Source organism: Brachyistius frenatus, unplaced genomic scaffold (assembly GCF_029030835.1).
Source record: "Brachyistius frenatus isolate BFR_SWC_R1_liver_20210118 unplaced genomic scaffold, ASM2903083v1 Contig_60, whole genome shotgun sequence".
Taxonomy (NCBI): Eukaryota; Metazoa; Chordata; class Actinopteri; family Embiotocidae; genus Brachyistius; species Brachyistius frenatus.
The window spans coordinates 1,101,914-1,126,616 of NW_027210659.1; the positions used below are offsets into that span (position 1 = coordinate 1,101,914).

Below are 24,703 nucleotides of genomic sequence, written 5' to 3' on the forward strand. Positions count from 1 at the left end.
CGTTGTAATGCACAGAATTTATGATAAACGTGTTAAGTAAGTATGACCCATGATAGACATTTGATGGCATGTGCCTTCATGAGGAAAGCAAATAATAGAAACAGTAAGACCTAAACAGTTTATAAGGCCGTGCTTAATAATTTGACTTTAGTTGCTCTCATGAGTTCACACGGTCTGTTGAGACCGTTGATCTTTTAATAAACCTATTGCATCAGACTCCAAAGACTCTTTTTGATTATGACGACTGCGAGTGGTGGATAGGGCACAAGCCAGTTAGGCGCCGGTGAAGAATTTCCACCACAAATGTCAAACATTGCTGTCTGCATATCAGGCTTTGATGCGGAAGGACAGGGGCAAGTAGCTGGACTAAGGGACATCCAATCCAGCCATCTGGGATGAAAAATGTCTAGTGAATGATCACATCATGGGCTCCTCCCTGGGCTCTAGTTGGGTGATGGGGCTGCCAATCCCTGTTGAAAGGACTCTATGGTTGAACCTGTCAGGCTTGGGTGATGCTCGGAAGGCTGAGGTTTCAGATGCAGCTTATGATCCCCCCAAGGGTCTCTCTGATTCAGCCCTGTTTTTCACAAAAACCCACCCTCACGCCCTTCAGGGGGAAAGAGCTGACGTTAAGGCCACAGCTGCAGCAGTCAGGCAAGTAGGACCCAAGGATCAGTGAATGGCAGCAGGGCAGCAGTGCAGACAGCAGGCTAAGACAGGAGGGAAAGAAGAAACATGCAAGCTAGCACAGCATCAGCAATCTCAATCACCTCAATCAATGTGATGATCAATTATAAAATCATTTAATAACAGACATTGAGATGAGAGAGAGCTATTATTTGTCTGCATTGAAATGTCCTATTTTTTGTTCAGTTAAAGAAGTTGTATTCATTTTTATTAGAATTTCAAGGATACACGACATGCAGGTAAGTTTAAGCCAAGCAAGAATTTGTATTACAAGTGTGTATTACAATTCAAAATGAGCATTTTCTGTTCCTCATGGAAACCTGGCAGGGGAATATGAAATATTCGTCTCACAGACTGTAGCTACATCAGCATGCAGAGACTGGTCATGCTGGAGGTCTTGCAGTAATTTCTAGAAACCATCTTGACTGTTGGATGGTCACCATTGACACCTTCCCATATTTGGAACTTAATATGACCAAAGTTGGCCGGGTAAAACCTTTAAAAAAGAACTTAATTTACCCTCCACCTGGCCCTTTACTGTCCGATTTTATTTGACTTTTTATTTTTGGTTATAAAGTTGGACAAATTTTGTATTATTGGTAATTTTAATATCCACGTTGATGAGTCCAACCCTAAGGCCTCATCTGAATTTATTTATATCACAGACTCTTTTAACTTTACCCAACATGGTTTTGGGCCCACACACATAGCGTTGCACACTCTGGACTTAGCGTTCTCACATGGCATGACTACTAAAAATTGTTGCTTGAAAGATTTTCTTGTCACACAAGTGTGTTGTTTTTAATGTTTCCTGTAATTTGCATAGGCTGCCCCATAAACACGCCTTGATTGCACATCATCAACTAGAGGACAGCAGAAAACTCCAATCATTCAATGAACAATGCTCCACTATATTGGATAAAGTGGCTTCTTTTAAATCCAATCAGACCTCCCCTTTCAAACCATCACCCTGGATTATTGAATCAAACTGCAGTTTTAGGCGTACATGCAGAAGAACTGAGTGCTTATGGAAAGACACCAAATTGGAGGTCCATCGTCTGAATCTTATAGCGTTTTGAAAGGTTTAGAACCTTATTGCAACAAACAAAGGAAACTGAAAACTGTTCTTTGACAACATAAACAAGTGACTGCAATAAGTTCCTAAAATGCTTGATGGACAAAGTTAGCAACATGAGAGCAAATCTTCCTCCTTCATAGAGAGGCCAAGGACCGGATTCGAACCCGGAACCTTTTTGCTGTGAGGCGACAATGCTAAGCACTGCACCACCGTGCCTCCCTTTTTTTTTTTTTTTTTTTTTTAGTGCAAAGTAAGCAGGCAAACCAAGAAGGTGTTTCACTTCACCAGCTATATATATATTTTTATTATTATTATTATTTTTAATTATTTCATTTATGGAATCTTTTAAACATGATTAAAGCAACTAATTGCCCATTATAAATGACTACTTGAATGCCATTGAGGCTTGGATGACTGAAAATCAACTTCAGTTAAATGCAATGTAATGCAAGACAGAAGCCCTTATAATCGCTCCTGAAAATGTTTTTCATAATATCCATCAGTACATGGGGTTGTTAAGGGCTTGTACTAAAGATACGCTGAGAAACATTTTTGATCAGTCACTTTCTTTTGACAATCATGTCAGTCACACATAAGCTCCTGTATTTTTTCCAATTAAAAAAACAGCGAAATTAGGAAATATTGTGACAAAGGTGAAGGAGTTGATTATATTACTATATAATTTCTTCTTGTTTATACTTCTGTAATGATTTGTTTTAGCTGTTTAGGTCAAACCTCTTTGAAACGTCTCCCAACCGCCCAACATGCAATTGCTTGCCTTTTAACTGGGCATGACAATAAATCACACATCACTCTGATTATATCCTCACCTCGCTGGCTTCCAATCAAGTTCTGCTTTCATTTTAAAATATTGTTGCTAACCTCTAAAGCACTCGTCCCTTGAACCTGAGGTGACCGAGCTTTTCAAACTGTTGTACCTTAATACCCTCTCGTTGTCACTGCAATCTCTCGACTGCAACATTTTTAAGAGACAGATGTAAATGTTTTTATTCAGACAGGCTTTATTTACTTAGTATCTATTATTTATTACCTTTTACTGGCTTATTTATTTGTTGTTGTGATTTTAACTGTTATTTTTACTGTTCAAAATCATGCTGTTTGAGGGCTGTTTTAGTGAAGTGAAGCACACTTGTATATCTGTGAAAGGTGCTATACATATTAACTTTACTTACTTATTAGTCATTTTGAGTCCCTCATTTTGAGGCCCTTGGGGTGTTACTCTGCAACATCATGGCACTTTGTGTGTACATTCGGTAATATAACAGACTAGTCTTTGGTGATTCAAGGCATTCGACTTAACAACTTCCTTCTCTATTCCAGACAAATTCAACGCCTATGTGACCTTAAAGGTGCAGAATGTGAAGAGTACAACTATCACGGTCCGTGGGGACCAGCCATGTTGGGAACAAGACTTCATGTTGTGAGTATCACCCTGCTGCTGCTCTTACTTATATATTTCTATTTACTGTATCAACTTCTGTTATTGTGAATTTTCAATGAAGAGTCAAACAATATTTTTTTTCTGCTGTTATTATATTATGACAACACAATGATCTGACGAATTTATTTAAACTAATTTTAGTATTTTCCTTGCTTCTGCAGCTAGATTTCTAATCTTTGCAATACTGGTGATTTTCATATTTTGCCATCCACTGACATGTTCTTCCATGGGTTTAAACTTTGCCAAGCACCGTGGTGCCTTTGCTCTGGCATGTAAGTCTTCAAAACTCGAAATTAATTGTTTACTCCAGGAAGATGGATTCTAAGCAGTCAGGCAGTGGAGCACAGTCTCCAGCTCCTGGTTGAGCTTTTCTGTTTGTCCATTGAATTGAGTGGGATCCAGAGGAGATGCTGACAGTGGCACCAAGCAGGGAGCAAAATGCCTTCCAGAACTAAGAGACAAACTGGTGACTGTTGGTGGGCAACCTACCTGATTGGTGTGCGCCCAATGAATGACCTGGGAGAGACCAGGACAATTGGAAAGAACAGTGTTGAAATGATTGAAAAATAGGGCCCAATAGGGTGTTCCGTCTTTTAACAGATTGGTTGTACTCTAGGTTGTTGTGGTCTTGCCACACCAGGAAGGGTTTTTCTACCCCTTTCAGCCAATGTTGCCATTCTTACAGAGTGTACTGGTTGCCAACATTGTTGTTTCTCTCTCTGGGGGAAAGCTTGCAGGAGAAGCACGGATAGGGGTGTTGAGTGTTACGCATGCTTTGAGGTATTTTACACAATGTCAAAGAAGCAGAACATATTAATGAAACATGTTGAGTCAATTTGATTGATAACTTGTGATTGTGATTGTATGCACTGATTCATAAGTTGGAAATTCAGTATTCTTACTTGTGTAACGCTTTCCTCACAGAAATACCGTATTTTTTGGACTATAAGGCGCACTGGATTATAAGGCGCACTGTAAATTAACGTGTCTATGTTCACACATAAACCGCACTGGACTATAAGGCGCATTAAGCAAAACAACACAGTCCGGTAAATCAAACTCCGGGCGCGGGCTGCCTTACATGAATGCACTTTTAGTTTAGACATTACATTCCTGTTACGGGGCCGATCAGGTAGTGACACGGCGTACCGTAATGCTCCGAATATCCATTGAGCGGAGGGGCTTCGTTGCTTAACAAAGTCGTACTTACACATTTCGACAGATTTTTGAGCGCATTGTACCACATAAAATCGATCAATAAGCACAACAAGTAACCATACATAAGGCGCGCTGGATTATAAGGCGCACTGTCAATTTTTGAGAAAATTTAAGGATTTTAAGTGCGCCTTATAATCCGAAAAATACGGTATGTTAACAATTATATTTTACCAGTGACTTCCCATGTGGCTCCCCAAGGTACCCTGTAGCAATGGGGCATGGTTTGTGTACCAGCTATGGCAGGGAGAAATGTGGCAGTGGTTGAGGAAACAGTGCCAGAGAGAGAGAGGTAATTAGCACAGGTGTGTATGACAACACAAGAAAATTATGGACCAAATTTAACTTTTGTATTTGTGTGCTGTTGTATCATAAATACTAATTGTTTTAGAGTAACAAAAACCCAATTTCTATGTTTTATATTTTTAAATCAGTGTGTATCAGAGATGTTAAAATTAGACATTTTGATATTTAAAAGTGGACGAAACAACAAGTTTCTCAGAAAAAGATTAATCAATGTAACTGGGGAAGTATCAACAAGTAATAAATGTACAAATCTACAGTTAAATTAAAGCCACTAAAATGCAACCTATTGAAAAAACAAATTGAAGACAGAAGTAAGTAAAACCGCACTGTGTTTTATGTCAGCAAATATACCATAAGGCTTCTTTCTGAGAGATGATAGCATCTTAAGTGGACTTCAGTTGTTAACTCTAGGTTCTTCAGGTGCAAGCCTCACCCAAAATACCACATTGCTTCCGTATTTAAATTCCCAAGGAACTCACATTTGTACCCAAATGAAACATCAACAAAGATATCATGATTATCATTAATACAATGTCATTTCCCCAAAAGTTAGAAGGCTGTGTAAAAAGTAAATAAAAACAGGATTACATTACATGTATTTGCAAATCATTTAAATCCATGTTCATTGAAAATAGGACAAAGACAACATATCAAATGTTGAAACTGAGACGTTTTAATCGTTTTTATTTAAAATATATATAGGTAACTTCAAACTGTTAAGCAGCTGAAATCCTTTGTCAGACAAGAATGGGACACATTTCACTTTCAAAACAGCAACTGGTCTCATCAGTTCACCAACCTTTATAGATTGTTGTAAAAAGAAGAGGTGATGCATCACAATAGTAAACATTACAAAAAAATTGGGGGGGACATTTTTTGCCGCCTCAAATTAAAAATGAATATATATTTTTTATTAAAACAATAAAAAAAAAAATCAATTTCAACATTTTATATTTTGTCTTTGTTATATTTTCAATTAAATATTAGGTTACAAGATCATTGCATTCTGTATTTATTTACATTTTGCACAGTGATCCAACACTTTTTAAAAGGGGTTGTATTTTTTAGAAATGTACTTTTATATTCTCCACTGCTAAGTTAATGTCATGCCAATCTTTCTTGTGGGATGTGTGTCACAGATCATGTTTGTTTAGTACACTACAAACAAAGTGGATAGTTAGAATGGATGGTAATTAATATCATTGCTGAAGCGACAAAACAGTTTTGGAATTTTAATGTCATGTTTTGAACTTTGACTCTGCATATAATGTGTGTTTGTGTATTGCTACAGTGAGATCAATCACCTGGAGTCAGGTCTGGTGGTGGAACTATGGAACAAAGGTTTGATCTGGGACACTTTGATCGGTACATCACTGATACCTCTAAACACCATTCGACATTCTGATGAGGTAACCCTGTTTAAGCATGCCTTTTCATTCTTTTTTCCCACACACTCATGAACACCAAGTGGCTTCAAGTTTATGTCACCTTGCTGCATCATTAGATATGGCTGGCAGGGTGGAAGAGGTTATTGTGACACATTTTTTCTCTGCTTCAATACTTCCTAAAGCGCAAAGCTGTTGTCGTTGTACTCAGATAGATGCTAAAATGAAAAAAAGGAATGATTTTACATATAATTACTGCTGCTTAGGCAGCTTTAGCTTTCAACTTCAATCAAAACAAACACACACTCATCTCATCCAAACATTGCTTACTGATCAATCTCCTCTCTTTACCTGACACCTATCCTAATAAACTCTCCTATAGGTTGCCAGTTATAAGCTGTTGTCAACTTATTTTAGCGAACTGCAAACCAGGCTGATCATGCTCAAATACCTCATTACTTTTTCTGAAGCATTTTAGAAGAGGCAGCTGCACTTATGTTGTCATTAATAATGCAGGCTTAAATAATACGGCTTCAACCAAGTTGAAGATCAAAACATGTTTATCCCTATTCTATTGTTGTCTGAGCTGGCAGTGTTGTGCTTCTCTTTCTTATCTTCTCAATGAGCAAATGTTTTGTATCATCCTTTCTTTCTTTTTTTTATTATTCCTTTGTAATGATGATAGCCATAACTGGATTATGATTATGATTTTGATTTTGGGTTGACTGTCCATCCATCCATCTGTCTTATTCTCATGAATGCAATATCTTAAGATAGGCTTGATGGGATTTCTTCAAATTCGGAACAAACTTTCAAATGGTCCCAAGGATAAACTGTTACATTTTTGGAGGTCAAGGTCCGGTGTCCTCATGTCTGTAACAGCCATCCGTCCCATTCTCGCAAAGGCATTATCAACTTGAGAGAATTCAAATTTGGCAAACATGGATTGAACGATGAATTGAATAGATTTTGGGGGTCAGAGGTCAAGCTCAGTGCAATCTCCCATTGGTACCTTTCATATGAATGAGATATCTCAACGCCTTCAAGACATTTCTTCAAACTTGACAATGGCATTGACATGTTATTTCTCAAATGTTATTGACCTGATGACATGGCAGGCAGGGGTCTAAGGGGAAGGTCCAAGGTCACTCTGACCTCAACAAACATGTTTCTGGCTATATCTCAAGAATTCATACACTAATTATGACACAATTTTACACAAATGTATAAAAGAATAAAATAATGTGTGTGAAAACCCAAGTTTTTTAATTTAAAGCTTCTTTGCAGTCTCATCGATATTTTGGGCTTTATCTACTGTCAATCAGCTTTATTGGCTGCGCATATGAACACAACTATTCCTTCAGTCTTCATTATATATATTATACTATATATATCTAGACAGATAAGGTTGAAAACTACAACTTGACTGGTTGGTGGAGGCGTACAACAGCAATGTGGTATTTCTAGTTTATCCTCCTTTATCGTCATTGCTTTCCTCATACCCTTTTTATATCATTCTTTCTCTATGTTTCTTTCTCTACCTATCTTCTGTCTCCATGCATTTCTTTTAAGGACGGACCAGGAGAGTGGATGCTTTTAGACTCTGAAGTGTTAATGAGAGAAGATGAGATCTGCGGTACCACCAACCCAACTCCACACCACGTTCAACTGGATACCCGATTTGAGTTGCCCTTTGGTATGTTTATATGTATAAAAACACACATTTCGTCACAACAGGTTTGGCAGCATGATGATTTTGATGCTGGCGTCTTTACTCTTGTCTAATATTTCTCTGGTTGAGAGTTGTTGCAGGTAAAAAAAAAACTAATACTGCAGCATCCTTGGCTGAATGACGGTCTAACTCTTCAACTGATGGTTCACAAAACAAAATATCATTCTGTATCATAACAAAATCATCTTTTGAAATACCAACAAAATTAAGTACTAGTTCAGTGTTGTAGTTCTTGTATGATAAAACTTTGAATGAGTATGAATAAATATTTGTAATAGCTATTTGTTTGTATTTGTGTTACAGGTCAGTATTTTTTTTACTAACAATAAAATTGTATTATGAGCAATACTTTACAATCAAAATGTATTACTTTACAATAGTAAATGCAAATCAGACAGTGCTGCCTTAACTACGTGAGGAAATATGAATTGTATCATTAAACATAACAAAATCGCAGTACATTTGGCTAATATAGTTATCTTATTTGCACTCATTTTAAAATTCAGAATTGTAAAATTTGGAAAGTCATAAGTAAATACAAATTAAATGAGTAAACATGAAAAAAAATTAATAAATAGAAAACTCCATGAGTGAACTAAATCATTTACAGATAGCTTAGCTGGTTAAAAGCAGGGGCATCGTTTGTTACATTGCGTAGGATCCATATTAAAAGTGTATGTGTGCACAAAAGCTGAAAATGACATGCCCCAAAAAATATTCTAATTTATATAACCATGCGCACGCACATCTGCTTGGAATGTTTTCATCAATGGCAATCCTTGTGGAAATGTGATTACGTGGTTTAGTCATTTAGCCCCCTTCTTACACGCCTATATATAACTATGAATGGTCAATGCCAAGCACATTATGAAGGTTAATGCATATAAATTTAGCCATGTGAGTCAGTGATTCTTTGGTTAATCGAGTCAACAACGGAGTGAAAAGCCATAAATGGAATTTTGACAACACAGAAATCGAGGTCCTTGTGGATGAGGTGCAGGATATAAAGCACATGCAGTTCAGTGGTCACAGCTGTTGGGTCAAAAAGAAAAGAAAATGCAGTGTATGGCAACACGTAGCCACTGCAGTAATAGCAGCATAACCGCAGTGTCTCTAGGCTGCGCTCTCTTTTACACACACAACAAACATAAAACTATGTGCAGAATATGAGAAGATACTAAAATCGGACTCTCTGTTCGGCAGTTCTTTAGCCTAATGCTATTTAATGTTATCTCTGATTTTTACAAGGGATGATGATAAGTTTGCCATGATACCTCAGTGAAAAGGTCTCAGTATGTTCAGGCTTAATATCGGGTAAAATAGATCTATTTCCGTCAGACTTTCCAGAACTATCACATCCCAGCGTCATCCTGCACTACATCAGCTACAGAGCTCCATGACTGACCATGAGAGTCGTCCAGCCCTCTGCTCTGCGCTTTGGTAGAACATATATAGTGAAACACTGCGCACAAAATACTGAGCAGAATTAGATTTAAATTTAGACTTGCTAATATCACTGGCGCATTGAAAGTTGCTTATTCAAGAGTTACAGGTCACAAGCAAAAACGACATTGTTGGTTTGTATGTTGAAGATATAGTGACTTATATGACATGTTATATAAAGTGAAATTAAATGTGGGAAAGGCTTTGTTATATGTAAAATAAGGCCTGTCAAATTATATTTCTACAATCTGGCTTCAATTCACCACTTCACTGTCTGTGTCACCAATTTCCCCCGTCTCCAAAACATGTGTAGGGATGGGTCAGAGTTTGCTTACAAGTTTGTTTATATAAATCCCAACTTTTGCATGGGAAGCGGCGTACGCCTCTTTCAGGCCCCATTTTGTGCGTACGCGGCGGTTATAAATGGGGCCGCAGGTTGGGAAGACATAAGAATATTAAATTTGTCCTTGTATCAAAAAGATTAGATTCCAAACAAGAAACAACAAATTGTCTTGTGTTTGGCATAAAATCTATTTCAATTTGCTTTTCTGACTTCACTAGGCATAGTTTACTTAAGCTCACGGCGCATTGATATGTTTTAACCCATGGGTTTCCTGTGGAACCCCTCATATAATCAGAGCTTGTAGAAGTATTATTGGGGTTCATGAAGTTTTTCTGATCGGTTTCTTCATGGTAACCTTTTACTCATAAATATTCTGCAGCACTCTTTATTCTTTAAATATCTGATGCATAATAATCTAAATAAAGACATTTTATTTGGAACAATCTGTTTCCTATCTGAGTTGTCTTAAGTGTCTCTTCTTGAGCTGCCATTGCCCTTCCCATTTCACTGCCTGAAAGTCTTATTATCAACAGTCAACTGATGTCAGGATGACACTGTTTTATGCTGCCGTTACTCATCTTGACAAAAAGGGCAGGGTCTGAAGATGGAGATAAGATAATAGTTTCCCTTTTTTTTAGCAACTTTGACAAGTCCTTTTTAACAAAGTAAGTGACATCCAATTAATAACATTAAGTCCAAACAAGTCCTAATCAATACTGAATTGCATTTTTTTTTGGCTCATCACTTACCATGACGAGTCATCCTGAAACATGCAAAAACCTTTACAAAAACCCTTTTATAGTATAATCCTGGGTACACTCCACTTGGGGGGTGGGGTGGCAAAAGTTGAAGGGTCCATGCCAAAGAACCAAACCAAAAGTTACTTCTTGTACACTTATCAACATACTCAGTTTCAACTGCAACAGTTGTTGAAACACAGCTCATGGAGACAAATGAGGTACATCAAAATTCCCAAGGCTCCATTGCTGAAGTTGGCTTCAAAATTCATACTTCACATCTGATCACAAAGACAAGACATATTTTTTGATTCAGGGACACGGTCCCAAGATGTCATTATCTCTGTTGTCTATCAAAATAAATGTTAAAAATCAGTTTATAAATTATGTTTGTAACTCCAGAACTTAAAGTAATCCAGTGATAGTGGTATTGTACATTAATGGGTAAATTGCAAACAGAGATTGTAAAGAGCTAATTCAAGATACTTGTAATTGAGCAATTTGTAGCCCACAGCTAACTGACTCCATACCAACATACAGGTATAGTAATATCCTACACTATTTAGAATATAATATGATTTTCCAGCTGTCTGGTTCAGTATAACCCACAATGCTAAATGTGAATGTCCACTGTTAGTATCATTTTAAACACTTGAGACACAAATTAAGTTTAGATTTGAAACTTTAGACTCATACTGTAAGCCAATTATTAATACATTAGTAGCATTAGTACATTTCTTTTAGAGAATATCCGTATATGCTTGAATATTTTAATATTTAATGCATCTTTACCTTTCAAGTCAACTTTAAGTACTAATAAATGTATATTTAATGAATACCATATTACAAATTAAATATAAGTCTCCAAGAAATGCCCAATACAGTATAGATATCCATTTGGTAAACTTTAAACTTTAGATTCATAAACTATAAATACATATTTTAGAAGTGTACTTCAGCTTTATACATGTATACACTACTTACAATACAAAAAGTCATTGCAACAATGCCATGGTATGTGTGGAAATATGCTTGCATACAACTTTACTACATGGCAGCTGTAGCCATGCTTTCAAATATTCCCTCATTGCTGTTTTTGTTTTTGTCTCCTTCTACTCCCCCTTCTTTTAATACATTGGCTTTTGGGAGGATCTCTTAAGCCACTATGCTGGTTGTTAATTATATTTCTGGGCCCCCAAAAGAAAAAACCTCCTCATCAGCTATTTAACACACACAGCACACACACACGTGCACACACACACACACACACACACACACACACACACACACACACACACACACACACACACTTGCTCCATCATTCTTAATATTCTTCACTTATATACATTGTATATAATGTATTTCCTCTCCCCCACATGTCCAGATATACCAGAAAATGAGGCTCAGTGTTGGACTAGTGAACCGGACCAGATACACGACGAGGTAATTATGTGATCTAAGGTGACCTTGAGTGACATGTTAATTTCCTGTTAATATGTTGTAAATCTCAGAAAGAGAGATAGAGACAGAGAGAAATTTGTGTGTGTGTGTGTGTGTGTGTGTGTGTGTGTGTGTGTGTGTGTGTGTGTGTGTGTGTGTGTGTGTGTGTGTGTGTGTGTGTGTGTGTGCGCGCGTGCAATTTTTGGCAAGCATACACTACATAGGAATTAATTCTCAGTCATGTAAAACTGCAACTTCTGTGGGGGCAAGCATGCTTCTGAAATCTCAGAAATTTTTATGATATAATCCATGTTTATACTATAATGAAAAATACGATTTTTAATTTTTTTGTTATAACTGTATGTGTTTACAAATGTGTTATCAGGTAACTTGGATTTTGTGTACTTTTGCAAAATTCAAAAACAAAATTTGAACTACATATGTTTATGTTTGCAGGTTGTTTGTTCTGACAACTGTCAACACCAGCCAAAACTAACATTGCACTGTATTTCATTTCATAGCACCTGACACTTTCTTTCATCCTAAGCTATATATTTTTTTTCTGTATATAGTTTGTGTGCTTGTATTTATTCATAGGTATTTTTTGAAAAACATTTTTTAATCTATCTTATTTTATTGTATATGTATTTGTAATTTTTTGTTATTACATTTTTTTTCCTAACTGTGTTTCTATGCAGCTGTGACGACTACATTTCCCCACTGTGGGATTAATAAAGTCGTATCTATCTATCTATCTATCTATCTATCTATCTATCTATCTATCTATCTATCTATCTATCTATCTATCTATCTATCTATCTATCTATCTATCTATCTATCTATCTATCTATCTATCTATCTATCTATCTATCGCTTGGTGGTGTGGCAATTTATTTGGTCTCTGCTGCCCTCTTAAGGCAAATGGTGGTTATTATAGCAGCGGATTTGTGAATACTGTACTGAAATGTATTACGATATTATTAAATGATTTTCATTCTCTGAGCTCTTAATATTTTCTCCTTCTTTTGTCTTTTCTTTTGTCTCTCACAGCAGTATCCATCACAGGAAAAGGTCCAGAGAAGAAAAATGGCGCCTGTGCCATCCCAATGCTGTAAGTATAAAAATATAAATTTGAAATTTAAAAAAAAAAAGCTTGGTTTTTGGATGTACTGGCCACTGTTGATGGCCTGTTGAGTATAATTTTTTACTTGAAAATAGGTTTTCTTTGGTTTTGTTGTGTAAATATGAAATTAGCGTAGTCATGATATTTGTGTGACTTCATCCTATTGCTTCACCTCTTTGTAATCCATCTCATACTGGTTATTACTGCCATCAAGTTTACTAGATTTGGGTGTATGTACCATGTTACATGCTTAGATGGCCATCCCTAGTTAGAGTTACTGGTTTGATTCTTCAGTAATGAACTTTACTTTTCTTCTTTGGAAACTTGCCTCCATGCCACCAGGCAATTGGAGTTATTTTGGATGGAGTGACCAGCAGAGTACGTATGTGGTTGTTTTTTTCCACTGACCTGTTGTTCTGTCCATTTCTGCATGGTACAAGACTGCACTTTGTCTTATATTTTATAAGGACCTTTGCATGTTGGGTCTACATCCATTCTTTGTTGCCATTGTAATTGATATTTCATAGTCTTGTATCCTCCTGTCTAAAATACAAACATGAGTGCCTATTTTTTTACATGGTAAATAGGTCATTTGGAATCAGACTGTTTGTTTCCATTAAATATATTTCTTATTGTTCCTAATAGTATCAGCTTGATATTCATTCTATTTGTGTTGTATACCTGCTATCCCAAGAGGGAGCTATTTATTTAAAAAAAAAAAAAAAGTATTGTTTGGTAGTCTTCTTTGTATCCTTGTAAAAAACAAGTTGTCTGTTTCTGTAATGTTAGAGATGAGGTATATGTTGAATCACCCGTTATTTCAATCCCTTTTCCAAAAAAGTTTGGACGCTGTGTAAAATGTAAAAGAGTTTGAACCAGCATTTGTGAATGCACCAACAAACTGTGGTTACTGACAATGGTTTTCAGAAGTGCTTATTCACTCAGACTATGATTTCCACCACAGAATTGTGTCTGTTTCTATTGCAGGGCTGCCTGAGAGTCTGAAAATAACAGCTTTTCAATGTTGGTTTTTAGCCTTGTCCCTTGTGTACAAAGATTTCTCTGATGTACCATAGATGATGAAATACCCAAATTACTTGCTACTTTGAGACTTTTCCTCTCTGGGATGCTCTTTTTATACCCAATAACGTCAGCATCAAATTCAAAATGAGCATATATTTTTTAATTAAACAATACAATTTCTCTAATTCAACATTGGTTGGTTTTGGTCTTTTTCCAATTAAATATGTGTTCATGTGATTTGAAAATCATTGCAATTTGTTTTTATTAACATTTTATAAAGCGTCCCAACTTTTTGAGTAAATTCTCAGGAAGGGCTGTACTGAACTGTTTTGTAAAAGCTCTAGTTTAGCTTGTTTTTAAGTTACACTTAAGTTTCTGGTGTATGATAACAATGGCATGTCTGCAGTGCAACAGGAGGGTGGAAGCACTATGAAATGGTTGAGCAGCATTTCTAAATGGTCTCTCTTTCACAGTAATGATGGGCGGAGAACACACTGTCTAATACTTGGTCTACAAGAGGGCTATTCCATTACATTAGACAAATTACCAAAATATGAAAATCAATGTGCTCTTAGCATTATTGTCCTCAATAATTTGAAAGTTTTACATCAATTAATTTTAGAAACTCTTATCAATGCTCTGCTGAACTTTGTGTTGTCTTCCACCTAGCTTTTGATGACCATGACAGTGCATTGGATGATCGGGACAGTGACTACCGTAATGAACCTGGCAACAGACCTCCACGGTTCCACAACACTTCCCAGACAAATTCATCAGTGCACCAATACCCCAGTGGATGCAAGATCCAACATCAAACCCTTTTCAGGGAGTCTGAATCTGTTCAAAGCTATGAGCTAGATTATAGAGAAATGAGGGGACACAGGTAAACACACACAAATTCACAGACACACATAATGAAACGCACTGTAAAACTTAAGAATAATATTTTAACGAATCCATCCTATCATTAGCTGAAATGGCAACTACTCTAAGCCTTGATTTTGAAGTCATTAATGATCATTCATACTTTAAATGCCTTTGCTTTGAGGAGACACATTACCAAGAATAGTATAATCCTTTGATATGTTTTGAAACACTTTTCTAACGAATATTACTATTGTCATTACAAAAGTTCTGTTTAAAATCAAAGGGTCAAAATGTTGCAAGGTTTTGCTCAAGAACATATAACAGTTGTAGCATTACTGTGTGCAGTAAATCTTTTTTTTTTGATCATCCCAAAATATGTGTAGTTAATTTAACACACTTAATCGGTGCCTGTAACAGACAGAAACTGAAAGAAATTTCTGATTAAATCAGAGAAAAGCTGTTGCTGCATTTTTTTTTCACTTGCCTTTCTAAATCTTTGCATGCCACTGTCTTTCCATGATCTCCTGCCTTTGATTCATGTCTAATGCTTAATTTCTCTTTCTTTTTTTTGCATCCTGTTCCACTGCTTCCTGCATGGCATCTTTTTACTTGAATTTGTTTTTGGTTTTATTCTAAATCCAGGCAATCAAACACTAAGGGTAGAGTAAGAATAATCCCTGTTGACTCAGGAATGGGTGTTGAAGATTGGGAGAGTAAATATAAAGTGCCTGGTTCAGGTGTCTTAGACGATTTCTTAGATGCCGAGCAGAAAATGTGGGAGGACGAAGATAAAAGCATCATCTACAGGATCAGTGACAGTTCTTGTAAATCCAAAGGTAGCCGATTCTATCAGACAGTAGAATGTGATGCACTATCTCCAGAGGATACACAAGAGCCAAATGGCAGAACAGACAGAGATAGGCTTGGCTTTGATGGTGGAGAAGTACGGTTAGTTTATAAGGAAGCTGGGAGCTTTGAAGATGAATCATCCCCTCCTGAAATTGATATAATTCCCTCTATCAAACAGCTGCAACAGCATACAGACAGAGAGAGTCTACTTTATAAGACCAGACTGTGGGCCAAAACTGCTTTAGAAGACACACTTGAGAGCTATGCAGCTTTTTGTGAGGAGGAGGCTACTAGGGAAGAGGCTGCGAAGTTCAGAGGGAGGAGTGAATATAGCTCTCTGGGTTCAGATGAGATGCAGTATTCCTTTGGATCTGAGGAGGAACTAGATGACCTGATGTTCACTGAGGTGGATACCATTTATGAACATGAAAGTTGCTACTACCCTGGCAAGTATATGTCAGCTTTTGGAGGACAAGGATTTTCAAACAAAGGGAGAACAAGCTGTGGACAAGATCTTATGTTGTCTCCTGTAGAGGAACCAAGTGATGAATATGTAGATGCAATGGATGAACTGCAGAGCTTAGTTAACTCAGTGTCTGAATACCTGGCTGTAAAAGAAGAGGAGATTAATAAGTATGAATCAGTACCAAAACCATTTAGAAGAAAACTTCCAGCACTGCCAAGTGATGCCAAAGTTGTGCAACCTGGGGACGATAATAGTAATGATGTCAAACCTGATGTTAAGGAGGATAGTGCTGTTGAACAGGGCATAGCTGGAGTAAAGAGTGCAATGAGCTCATTGTTCAGTACCATCACAGGGTCAAAGTCTCCTACTGAGGTAGAAACCTCTGGCACAACCCCATCCCATCAACCACCACAAGCAGACTCGGGTAGTTCCAAATTTCTCTCTTTGATCCCTAAAACTAGTTCTGAAGCCATAGAAACCTCTGGTGCCACTGCAACAGAACCACCTACCTCCCGAGCATCACCTCAAACTGAGTCCAGCATTTCAAAGCTTCTTGCATTTATTCCCAAAAGTGGTGTTTCTTCCCCACCAGTAGCCATAGTTCCTCCTGCCTCTCAGGAACCTACAGCAGATAAAACATTTTCTCTTCAGTCTCTGTTGCCATTTGAATCCAGTCGGCAAGCTGACACTGATCAGACGGGTACACAGGCACAAGGAAATGCATCAACTGGTAACCAATCTACATCGGGATTTGAGTCCATGCTAGGAAGGCTCAGTCCTTTGAGACTTTTTTCCAGTGCACCGTCATCAAGAGAGCCATCATCTCAGCCCTCAGAGCAAAGAAGTGCATCAGCTACAAGCAGTGACTCCCAGCAAGGGCCTGTAAATAAAGCCATGAATCCAAGTAGAGAGGGCTCACAAACAGAGGAACAGTTATCTGCTGTGATAAGACAAGGCTCAGGAAGCGGACCAATTGATCTCTTGGCAGATACAGAAAGTGAGCTTTTCCAAGAAACAGGAAGTGGGTCAGTTGAGCTTCTTCCAGAGTCAGAGTCATCTGGTGAGATACCTGATACACAGCAAAGAAGAACTTCTGCCATGTCTGAACCAAAACCAGAAAGCATTTCAGAGGAAACAGGATTCTTCAGTCCTTTCAAGAAATCTCTTTCTACACTCATATCAACAGTTCCTCCAGAAAAGTCCTTGCAAAGTGACACCAAGCCTACAGAGGAGTCATTTTTAGGCAGCAAGCTCAAAATCCCATTTTTCTCCACGGAAAATATTTCTACAACAACCCCGCCAAGGGCAGAAGGAGGCATGCTGTCAGGCCTTCTTAAGTTTGCATCTGGTGAAGATACCAATGTCCCACCAAAAGGTCCAACCCCCATCTCTGCAAGATCTTCCTCTTCAAGTCGGGCTGCACTTCTTGAAAGTATGCCCAAAGGAAACACAGAAACTGGCTGGTTTTCAAACCTATTTAAAATAGCCCCAAATGAGCCTGCTAAGGAGTCTGGGAAACCACAAATGACTGCCACTGTGACACTAATCAAACCCAGTGGTCAAACTGAACTGCATAATGAACAAATGGTCCCTGGAAACACACAGAGCACTGTCTGCAGAACAGAGCAATTGTCACAAGGGCAAACAAGGTCTGAAAAAGATCCCCAGTACAAGACTGATGTTCAGCCTGAATCAGAGGTCAAGCCCAAAGATCAATGTCATCCAATATCTGAAGAACAATGCGAATCAAAACCAGAAGCCTCACCGGCTCAAGGAATCCTTACTGAATTGTTGAAACTAGGATCAACCGAAGATGTTTCATCTGGCAAGAAAATCCATGGAGGGGATAGTCAGCCTCAACAAAGTAGTTTTTTCTCAGTCCTATTTTCATCATCTTCCCAATCTTCTCTCCAAACACAACAGAATGCTGCCACTCGACAGTCAGTAGGATTGTCATCTGAATTCTTAAAATTTGCCTCTGATAATGTTTCTGCTACCACAAATCAGTCATTATCAACATTGCCAGGAGGCCAATCTGACGTAACTCCAACCCAAAGGCAAGAAAAACCTGCTGCTGCACAGCCACAGACAGGAGGACTCTTATCTGGGCTCTTCAAAAGAGTGACAGACACAATAAGTGAGTCTCAACCAACTCGGCCCAGTCAAGACTTACAGCCAGATGTTGCTGACCATACAGCAAAATTGGAAGGACCTGAACAAAACCCTGCAGCGGGGATTTTGTCAGGATTAATTAAATTAGGTTCAGCAGCAGCACCACCTCCCTCTGAAAAAGCTCAGCTTGAACAGCAACTAAGACAACCTGTAGCCTCAGATCAACAACCAAACCAACAGCAACAGACTGACCAAACAGCAGAAAAAATACCTCTAAAAGCAACAGCAACAATGCCTCAACCAACTGGATTGTTTGGGGGTTTGCTGAAACTCACAGATGCTGTCTCCCAGCCTCCAAAAGAGCATTTGGCTACACAGTCTACACAACAAAATCAGCAATCGGGTAATGTTTTGTCAGAATTTTTTACCAAGCTTGTGGAACCTACTTCTATTTCATCTCAGCTACAACCAGAGCCTCAAGAAACAACCCCAAAACCAGTGCAGAATGCACTTCCACAACAAGGAGGTTTCCTATCTGGCTTGTTTGGAATTGGGAGCCAAGAGTCTGCTCTTGCAAACCTACCCCAATCTGCACAAAACCAGCCACAGACTGTTGAATCCAAAAACCAATCTAATATGCACCCAGGCAATAGACAAAACCCACAACGGCAAAACCAGGTTCCTCCCCAGCAACCTTCCAGTAGTCCTGGAGGGATGCTCACTGGAATATTGAACAAAATTGTTGATGCTGGAATCCCACAGTCTACAATGAGCAGTCAAACTGATCAGCAACAGACACAAGGACCAGTCCCTAAAACAACCCAGCAACAACCTAATCAACAAGGCGGGTTTCTTTCTGGGCTATTTTCAGGTCCTACTACTCCAGCTCAGCAGCAGCCACCTATTAGTCATCAAAACCAGCAGCAATCCCAACAAGGAAACAGACAACCTCTGCGAAGGCAAAACCAGTTACCTCCACAACCTGCTGCCTCTGCAACAGAGCCACAGCAAGGTGGATTATTCTCAGGGCTTTTTAATAAATTATCATCTAGTGATAATGCACCACAACAGCCCACCTCACAGACTGCATCTCAACAGGGCAAGAAATCAAACCTTGTTAAACCTGTTCAACACGCTGGTCAACAATCATCTCAAACCAGTCAGCAAGGAGGATTCTTGTCTGGTCTGTTTGGCCAGACATCATCTCAGCAACAACAACAGCCTGGCAAAATGATAAGCCCCGAATATACAGCAACCCAGCAGCCTAGTCAAAGTGGAGGCTTGCTTTCAGGTATTCTAAAGCTTGCATCTGGCGAAAATGTATCACAGGAACAAAATTCACCTCAACCTGCTGACTCAGGTCAACCTTCTCTTAAATTAGGGGAAAATCCAGCCCAGGCAGAATCAGGGGGATTATTCTCTGGTCTGGTAAACAAAATTTCAACTACTGTGGAACAGGTATCATCACCTGCCGATCAGATGAGCCTTCAATCAACACTGCAACAACAGCAGCCAGGTGCAGGACAGGGAAGACCGCAGATTCAGATAACAAAACCAGTAGAGATGCATGTCCAAGATGTGGCCACAGATAAGGATTTAAAAGGTCCAGCTCAAAAAGGTTTTCTCAAAAGTCTGTTTAGTGTCACAGAGGAGCCATCGTCAAAGACACAGCAGCCATCCACTCCTCAGCTTGGGGAAGAGGAACCAAAAACCAGCACAAGTAACATGTCTCCTGGTTTATTAGGCAGCATCTTCAAATCAGGCTCTAGTGACAATACCACTTCTCCTCTTGGACAGGAAAAAGAAAAAGTATTTATTAATCGTTTACTGCCAAAAAGTAAGGAAGATATCCCTTCAAGTACAGCAACTCCCACAGTTGGTGCCAGTGCAGCTATTCCAACTGATGATATCTGTCAAGAACCTCTGCATTCTGATGTCTGGAAAGTACCTGCAATTTCCCCAACCCAACGGTACCTTGAGGAAATTCAACGTCTCTTGTATGGGACACCAGATGACTATGGTTACAAGGATCTTTTATACAACTTTACAGAGCATGGTGTTATTCCACCAGAACTATATGAACATCAGTGTCTCATAGAAGGTCTTCTATGGCAACAACTCAATGATTATGTCCTTGCTGAGGCCCTTGCCACTCAATTTCAGGGACACTTTCAGACATGTCAAGATACACCATCCACAGTTAGAGCACCTCAATGGGAGAATTGCGAGTGGTTAAATCCTAAAGCAATTGACATCAGTGACTTCAATGTACCCTCACATCCTTGGAAGGATGCTACTGCCCAGCTTTTTGAGAGCAGAAATCGTTTTCTTGAGTCAGATGAAGACTTTACTTTATTTGACATGAGTTGCAGAAACAAGAAGCCATGGCATAGCTGTGACCATTTGAATGATGTTGGTGGGGACAGAAAACCTTGGATTGTTAGTGGTAATGCTCTAAATCTATCCACAGAAAAAACAAAGGCACGGTTAAGTAGATGTCAATCGCTAACACAATGCAGTGCACAGGAATTCAGTAAAGTAGATGTGAAATGTAATGTTAGTAATCATTTAAAAGATGAGAACTTTGATTTAAAATCAGCAACTGAGTTTTTAAAACGACTTGCCACAAAAAAAGGGCCAATTGATTTAACACATGGTGCCCTAGATTTAAGCAAGTCGGCAGGCACTATGGGGGATGCAGATGTAGAAATGCTATTTGAGGATTCTGAGTGGTATCAACAATGGCTTTCACTTTTGGAACAAGGATTGTGGTGGCAAGCTGAGGCTGGAGACTGTGGATATTATATTTATACAGATGAGGAATACATTTATTCTCTTTTAACTGACAGAGCTGGTAGCCACCTTTATGTATGTGCAACATCAGAGGATGTACAATCTCTTGGGAATGTCACTGAAAATATTGCTAATATTCTGAAACAAAAAGAAATGGATAAAGTTACCCTTTGTGGTTTTAAAATCCCCCTCTGCACCGAGAATAGAGGCCAGGAGCAGAATAAATTTATTTTTACAGATGGACCAATGGACCTAACGTCTGCTCTTAGAAAAGGGGAAAGAATAATGAACATGAATTTGGAAAGCTTCTCACAAATGTTTCAGGAGTCTGTATCTTCTCAAGCAGACCAACCTGTGGACTGTACTGCATATAAGCTTAAAAAGATCAAGGTGAAACCAGTACAAAATACGTATAGCTGTCAAGAGGATGAAATGGAGGCAACTGATCTTACTTTAAAGTCACTGAGAGGGGGGCATGGAGGGCCATTCTGGAAGAAACAGGGAATAAGTGATGTGCTTGCACCATCACCTGCACGTTCTCCTGGGTATTATTCAACACAAATCTATTCTAAGAGATACAACCCAGTTCCAGAAATCAGAATTTCACATTTAGATGATACACCTGAAAACCAACCAAGACAAAGGTCAAGCTCTATATTTTCAGCTATTGGAGGTAACACTAAAATGCCATCTAACATTAATACAAGTAAAGCTGAAACACCTACATCATCAGCATCAGTGTCTAGTAAGGTTCCAGAGACTTCAAAAATTATTTCTGGGACCGCAGCAGCTTCAAAAGTACCAGTATCTGTACAGTTAGTAAAGAAACTGCCTACACTAACCACTGCTAGCATGGGAGACAACTTGCCAGCTGTTTCAGCACAGGCAACTTCTCTCTGCAGTTCAGCCACAAGATCTACCTCAGCGGTGCCTTCTCTTTCTCTGCAGAGACCCCAGATTGAAAGGAAACCATCTCAGCTAAACAAACCTAGTGTATTATCACAAGCAAATAAGACGGCAGTCACAGGGATGTGTGACATTGGCAAAGTGAACAGTACTTTAGTGGTGGACCAGACATCCTCCCTGTCTCAAAGGCAGCCACAAGAATGCTGTCAGAAATCTACACCAAAGATACATATATTGAATGACAGTTCAGTGTCACATAGTGAAGCCTATCTTTACGACAGAAATCAGAAATCCTTTTGCGTTGCTATTAGTTCTCAAATAGGAAACAAAGTCCTGGATTTTTCTGCCACAATTAAAACAAAAAAAAATATCCCAAAAAAAGATGTAACAGATACCAATATAGAATCTGCACATAAAAGCGATGTTGTTGACTGTACAAAGTACACGTTCAAAAGATTGACAGCGAGAAGAGAGATTGACACTGAGACAAAATTGGGCCTGACTGAGGAGACTGCAATTGCTGTCGATCTTACTAAGCAAACAGAAGATGAAGTTAAATGGCCAAATTCAGAATATCCTACTGTGAGCACATTACAGGAAAGTTCAACAGTTTCTCAGACCAAGCATAGACCAGTTGATCAACACATTTCAGACAGAAGACTGTCCATTTTAAACAATAAACTTCACCATTCATCTTCTTCATTTAATAACCAAAGACTACCAACCTCCCACAGTACACCTACAACAACTGAAACAAACCGTACAGACTTTAAAATCGCTGGCAAAGTTACAGCAGACAGTTCACTCAAGCTGTCTCGTGCATCTGATGAATTGTTAAAGAGTTCTGACACTAATGTAACAGCAATAGCAAGCTCTTCTGTCAGCCATATTTCCAGAAAAGCTCATAGCCTGGATGGAGGTCTCAAACAAACTGAAAAAACGGAATCCCTGCAACCTGTACACACCTCAACACGGCTAAGCCCTGTTATGAAAATCCAAAGTGAAATTCAAGGACAGCAACCAAATTCCTCATTCAGTGTGCATCTGCAGATGCAGCAACCCCTCCCAACAATTGGAAACAGTTATAGACAGCAGCTTCCTGTTAATGTTAAGAGAGCAATATCTATACCTACTTCGTGTCAATCTATAGGAAAGGCTGAACCATATCAGAAGACCACTGCACCAGCAAACTCAGTTAAAGCTACATTAGATATGTCTGCCAAAACAAGTACCCTGAACACTCAGCAAACTGTTGTGCTAACAAAAGATCCTGTCTGTGAAGCACTGTCATTGACAAAGAGAAAACCAGTACCTTCAGTGGAGACAGACTCAAGCACTCAAGAATCCATTGACTTGTCATATAGAGTAGACTCTCCAGAACCCCAGGAACAAACGACACAGAATATTCATTCACTAGCTGTTAAGGAACATCTCTCTCATACTATTGCAGGAAATCAGGTTAAACATTCTGATTGGAAAAAGGAGATTCTATCTGGTAATTCGAAGGTGTTATTAACAAAACAACATTGTTTTTCAGGACAGCCTACTGAATCCCTTGAAATTTGTAAACCACCCCAGCAAGTTACAGCAGCAGCCAGTCCAGTTAAGGCCACCATAGACATGACCTGTAAATCATCTGCCAAATTAAAGGAGGTGGTTTTAGAAGAAAAAACAAATGTCTTTCTTGCTGAAGCTGTACCACTAAATAGAGACAGGCAAAGTGCCCATGAATTTTCAGGACAAGATTCTGTTGGTCTACCATTGGACGTAGATATACCCTCTGAAGCACCTCTTGGTGACTTTAACATTAGCTTACCTGCAAATGCACAGCAGGGGGTTGAGAATAAGCTTCACTCCCACTCAGATTCTATTTTGTATCAACAACAATCTTGGCAAAGTAAACCTGGGCTCTTTGCCCTGTCTGGTCTGTCAACTTCACAGCCATCAGTCACTATGCCTGTCACAACAACAGCTCTGGATATGTCACCTAAACCATCTCAAACCATGCTAGGAAAGACAATGCCCGAAGATAACCCTACTCAAAATCAAGCAATTTCACTCGTTATTAAGCCAAGTGCAAGAGCACTTGCCAGAAAAGATTTTGTTGGTATTCCCCTATTAGTTGAACCAACACAACTGGAATTAGCATGTCAAATGAAACCTCAATGTATAATCCCTGTGCAGAAACAGCAAACCTTAGATAGAAACATTGTCCCTGTTTTGCATCAGCCACTTCCCATCTTAATGACAGTGCTGTGTCCCAGCACAGGTCCTACCAGTAGTGCGGTACAGTCGATTATCCAACTGAATTCACTCACTACAGCTCCAGCAAACTCTGTAAAAGGCACATTAGATATGTCAACAAAAGCATATGAATTAGATACAGTGCTAAACCATTCCAATCCACCAATATCGTTGGTGAGGGTAAGACGATCAAGCTTTGCATTTTCTCAAAGTGATTCTGTTGGTGTCCCACTAGTTGTGGAAAGAAAGCCATCCCAGGAACAACCTAAAAGGCAACAGACTTTGGTAGAATCACATGGATTCCTTGAACAAGGATTTGTGAACAGTGGATCTAAAAAAATATCCGTACCCGCCAATTCCATCAGAAGTTTCCTGGATATGTCGCCAAAGCCTCAGCAGAAACAATCTGAAACTACTCTTGATATATCTTCACTTGGAGTTGTGCCATTGCTCAAAAACAAGGACCGTGTAACAACCAATGATTCAGTTGGT

The 24,703-nt window shown here is 38.8% G+C and overlaps 1 protein-coding gene across 1 annotated transcript in view; it reads left to right on the forward strand.

Annotated features, from left to right (window-relative positions):
- LOC138625234 (protein unc-13 homolog B-like) overlaps nt 1-24,703 on the forward strand; it is a 140,951-nt gene that overhangs the window by 27,322 nt on the left and 88,926 nt on the right. The window contains exons 3-9 of the mRNA XM_069706015.1: nt 3,107-3,206; nt 6,040-6,157; nt 7,706-7,829; nt 11,773-11,831; nt 12,879-12,939; nt 13,294-13,329; nt 14,644-14,857. Of these exons, the coding sequence (XP_069562116.1) occupies nt 3,107-3,206; nt 6,040-6,157; nt 7,706-7,829; nt 11,773-11,831; nt 12,879-12,939; nt 13,294-13,329; nt 14,644-14,857 (712 nt within the window). The remainder of the gene's footprint in view (nt 1-3,106; nt 3,207-6,039; nt 6,158-7,705; nt 7,830-11,772; nt 11,832-12,878; nt 12,940-13,293; nt 13,330-14,643; nt 14,858-24,703) is intronic.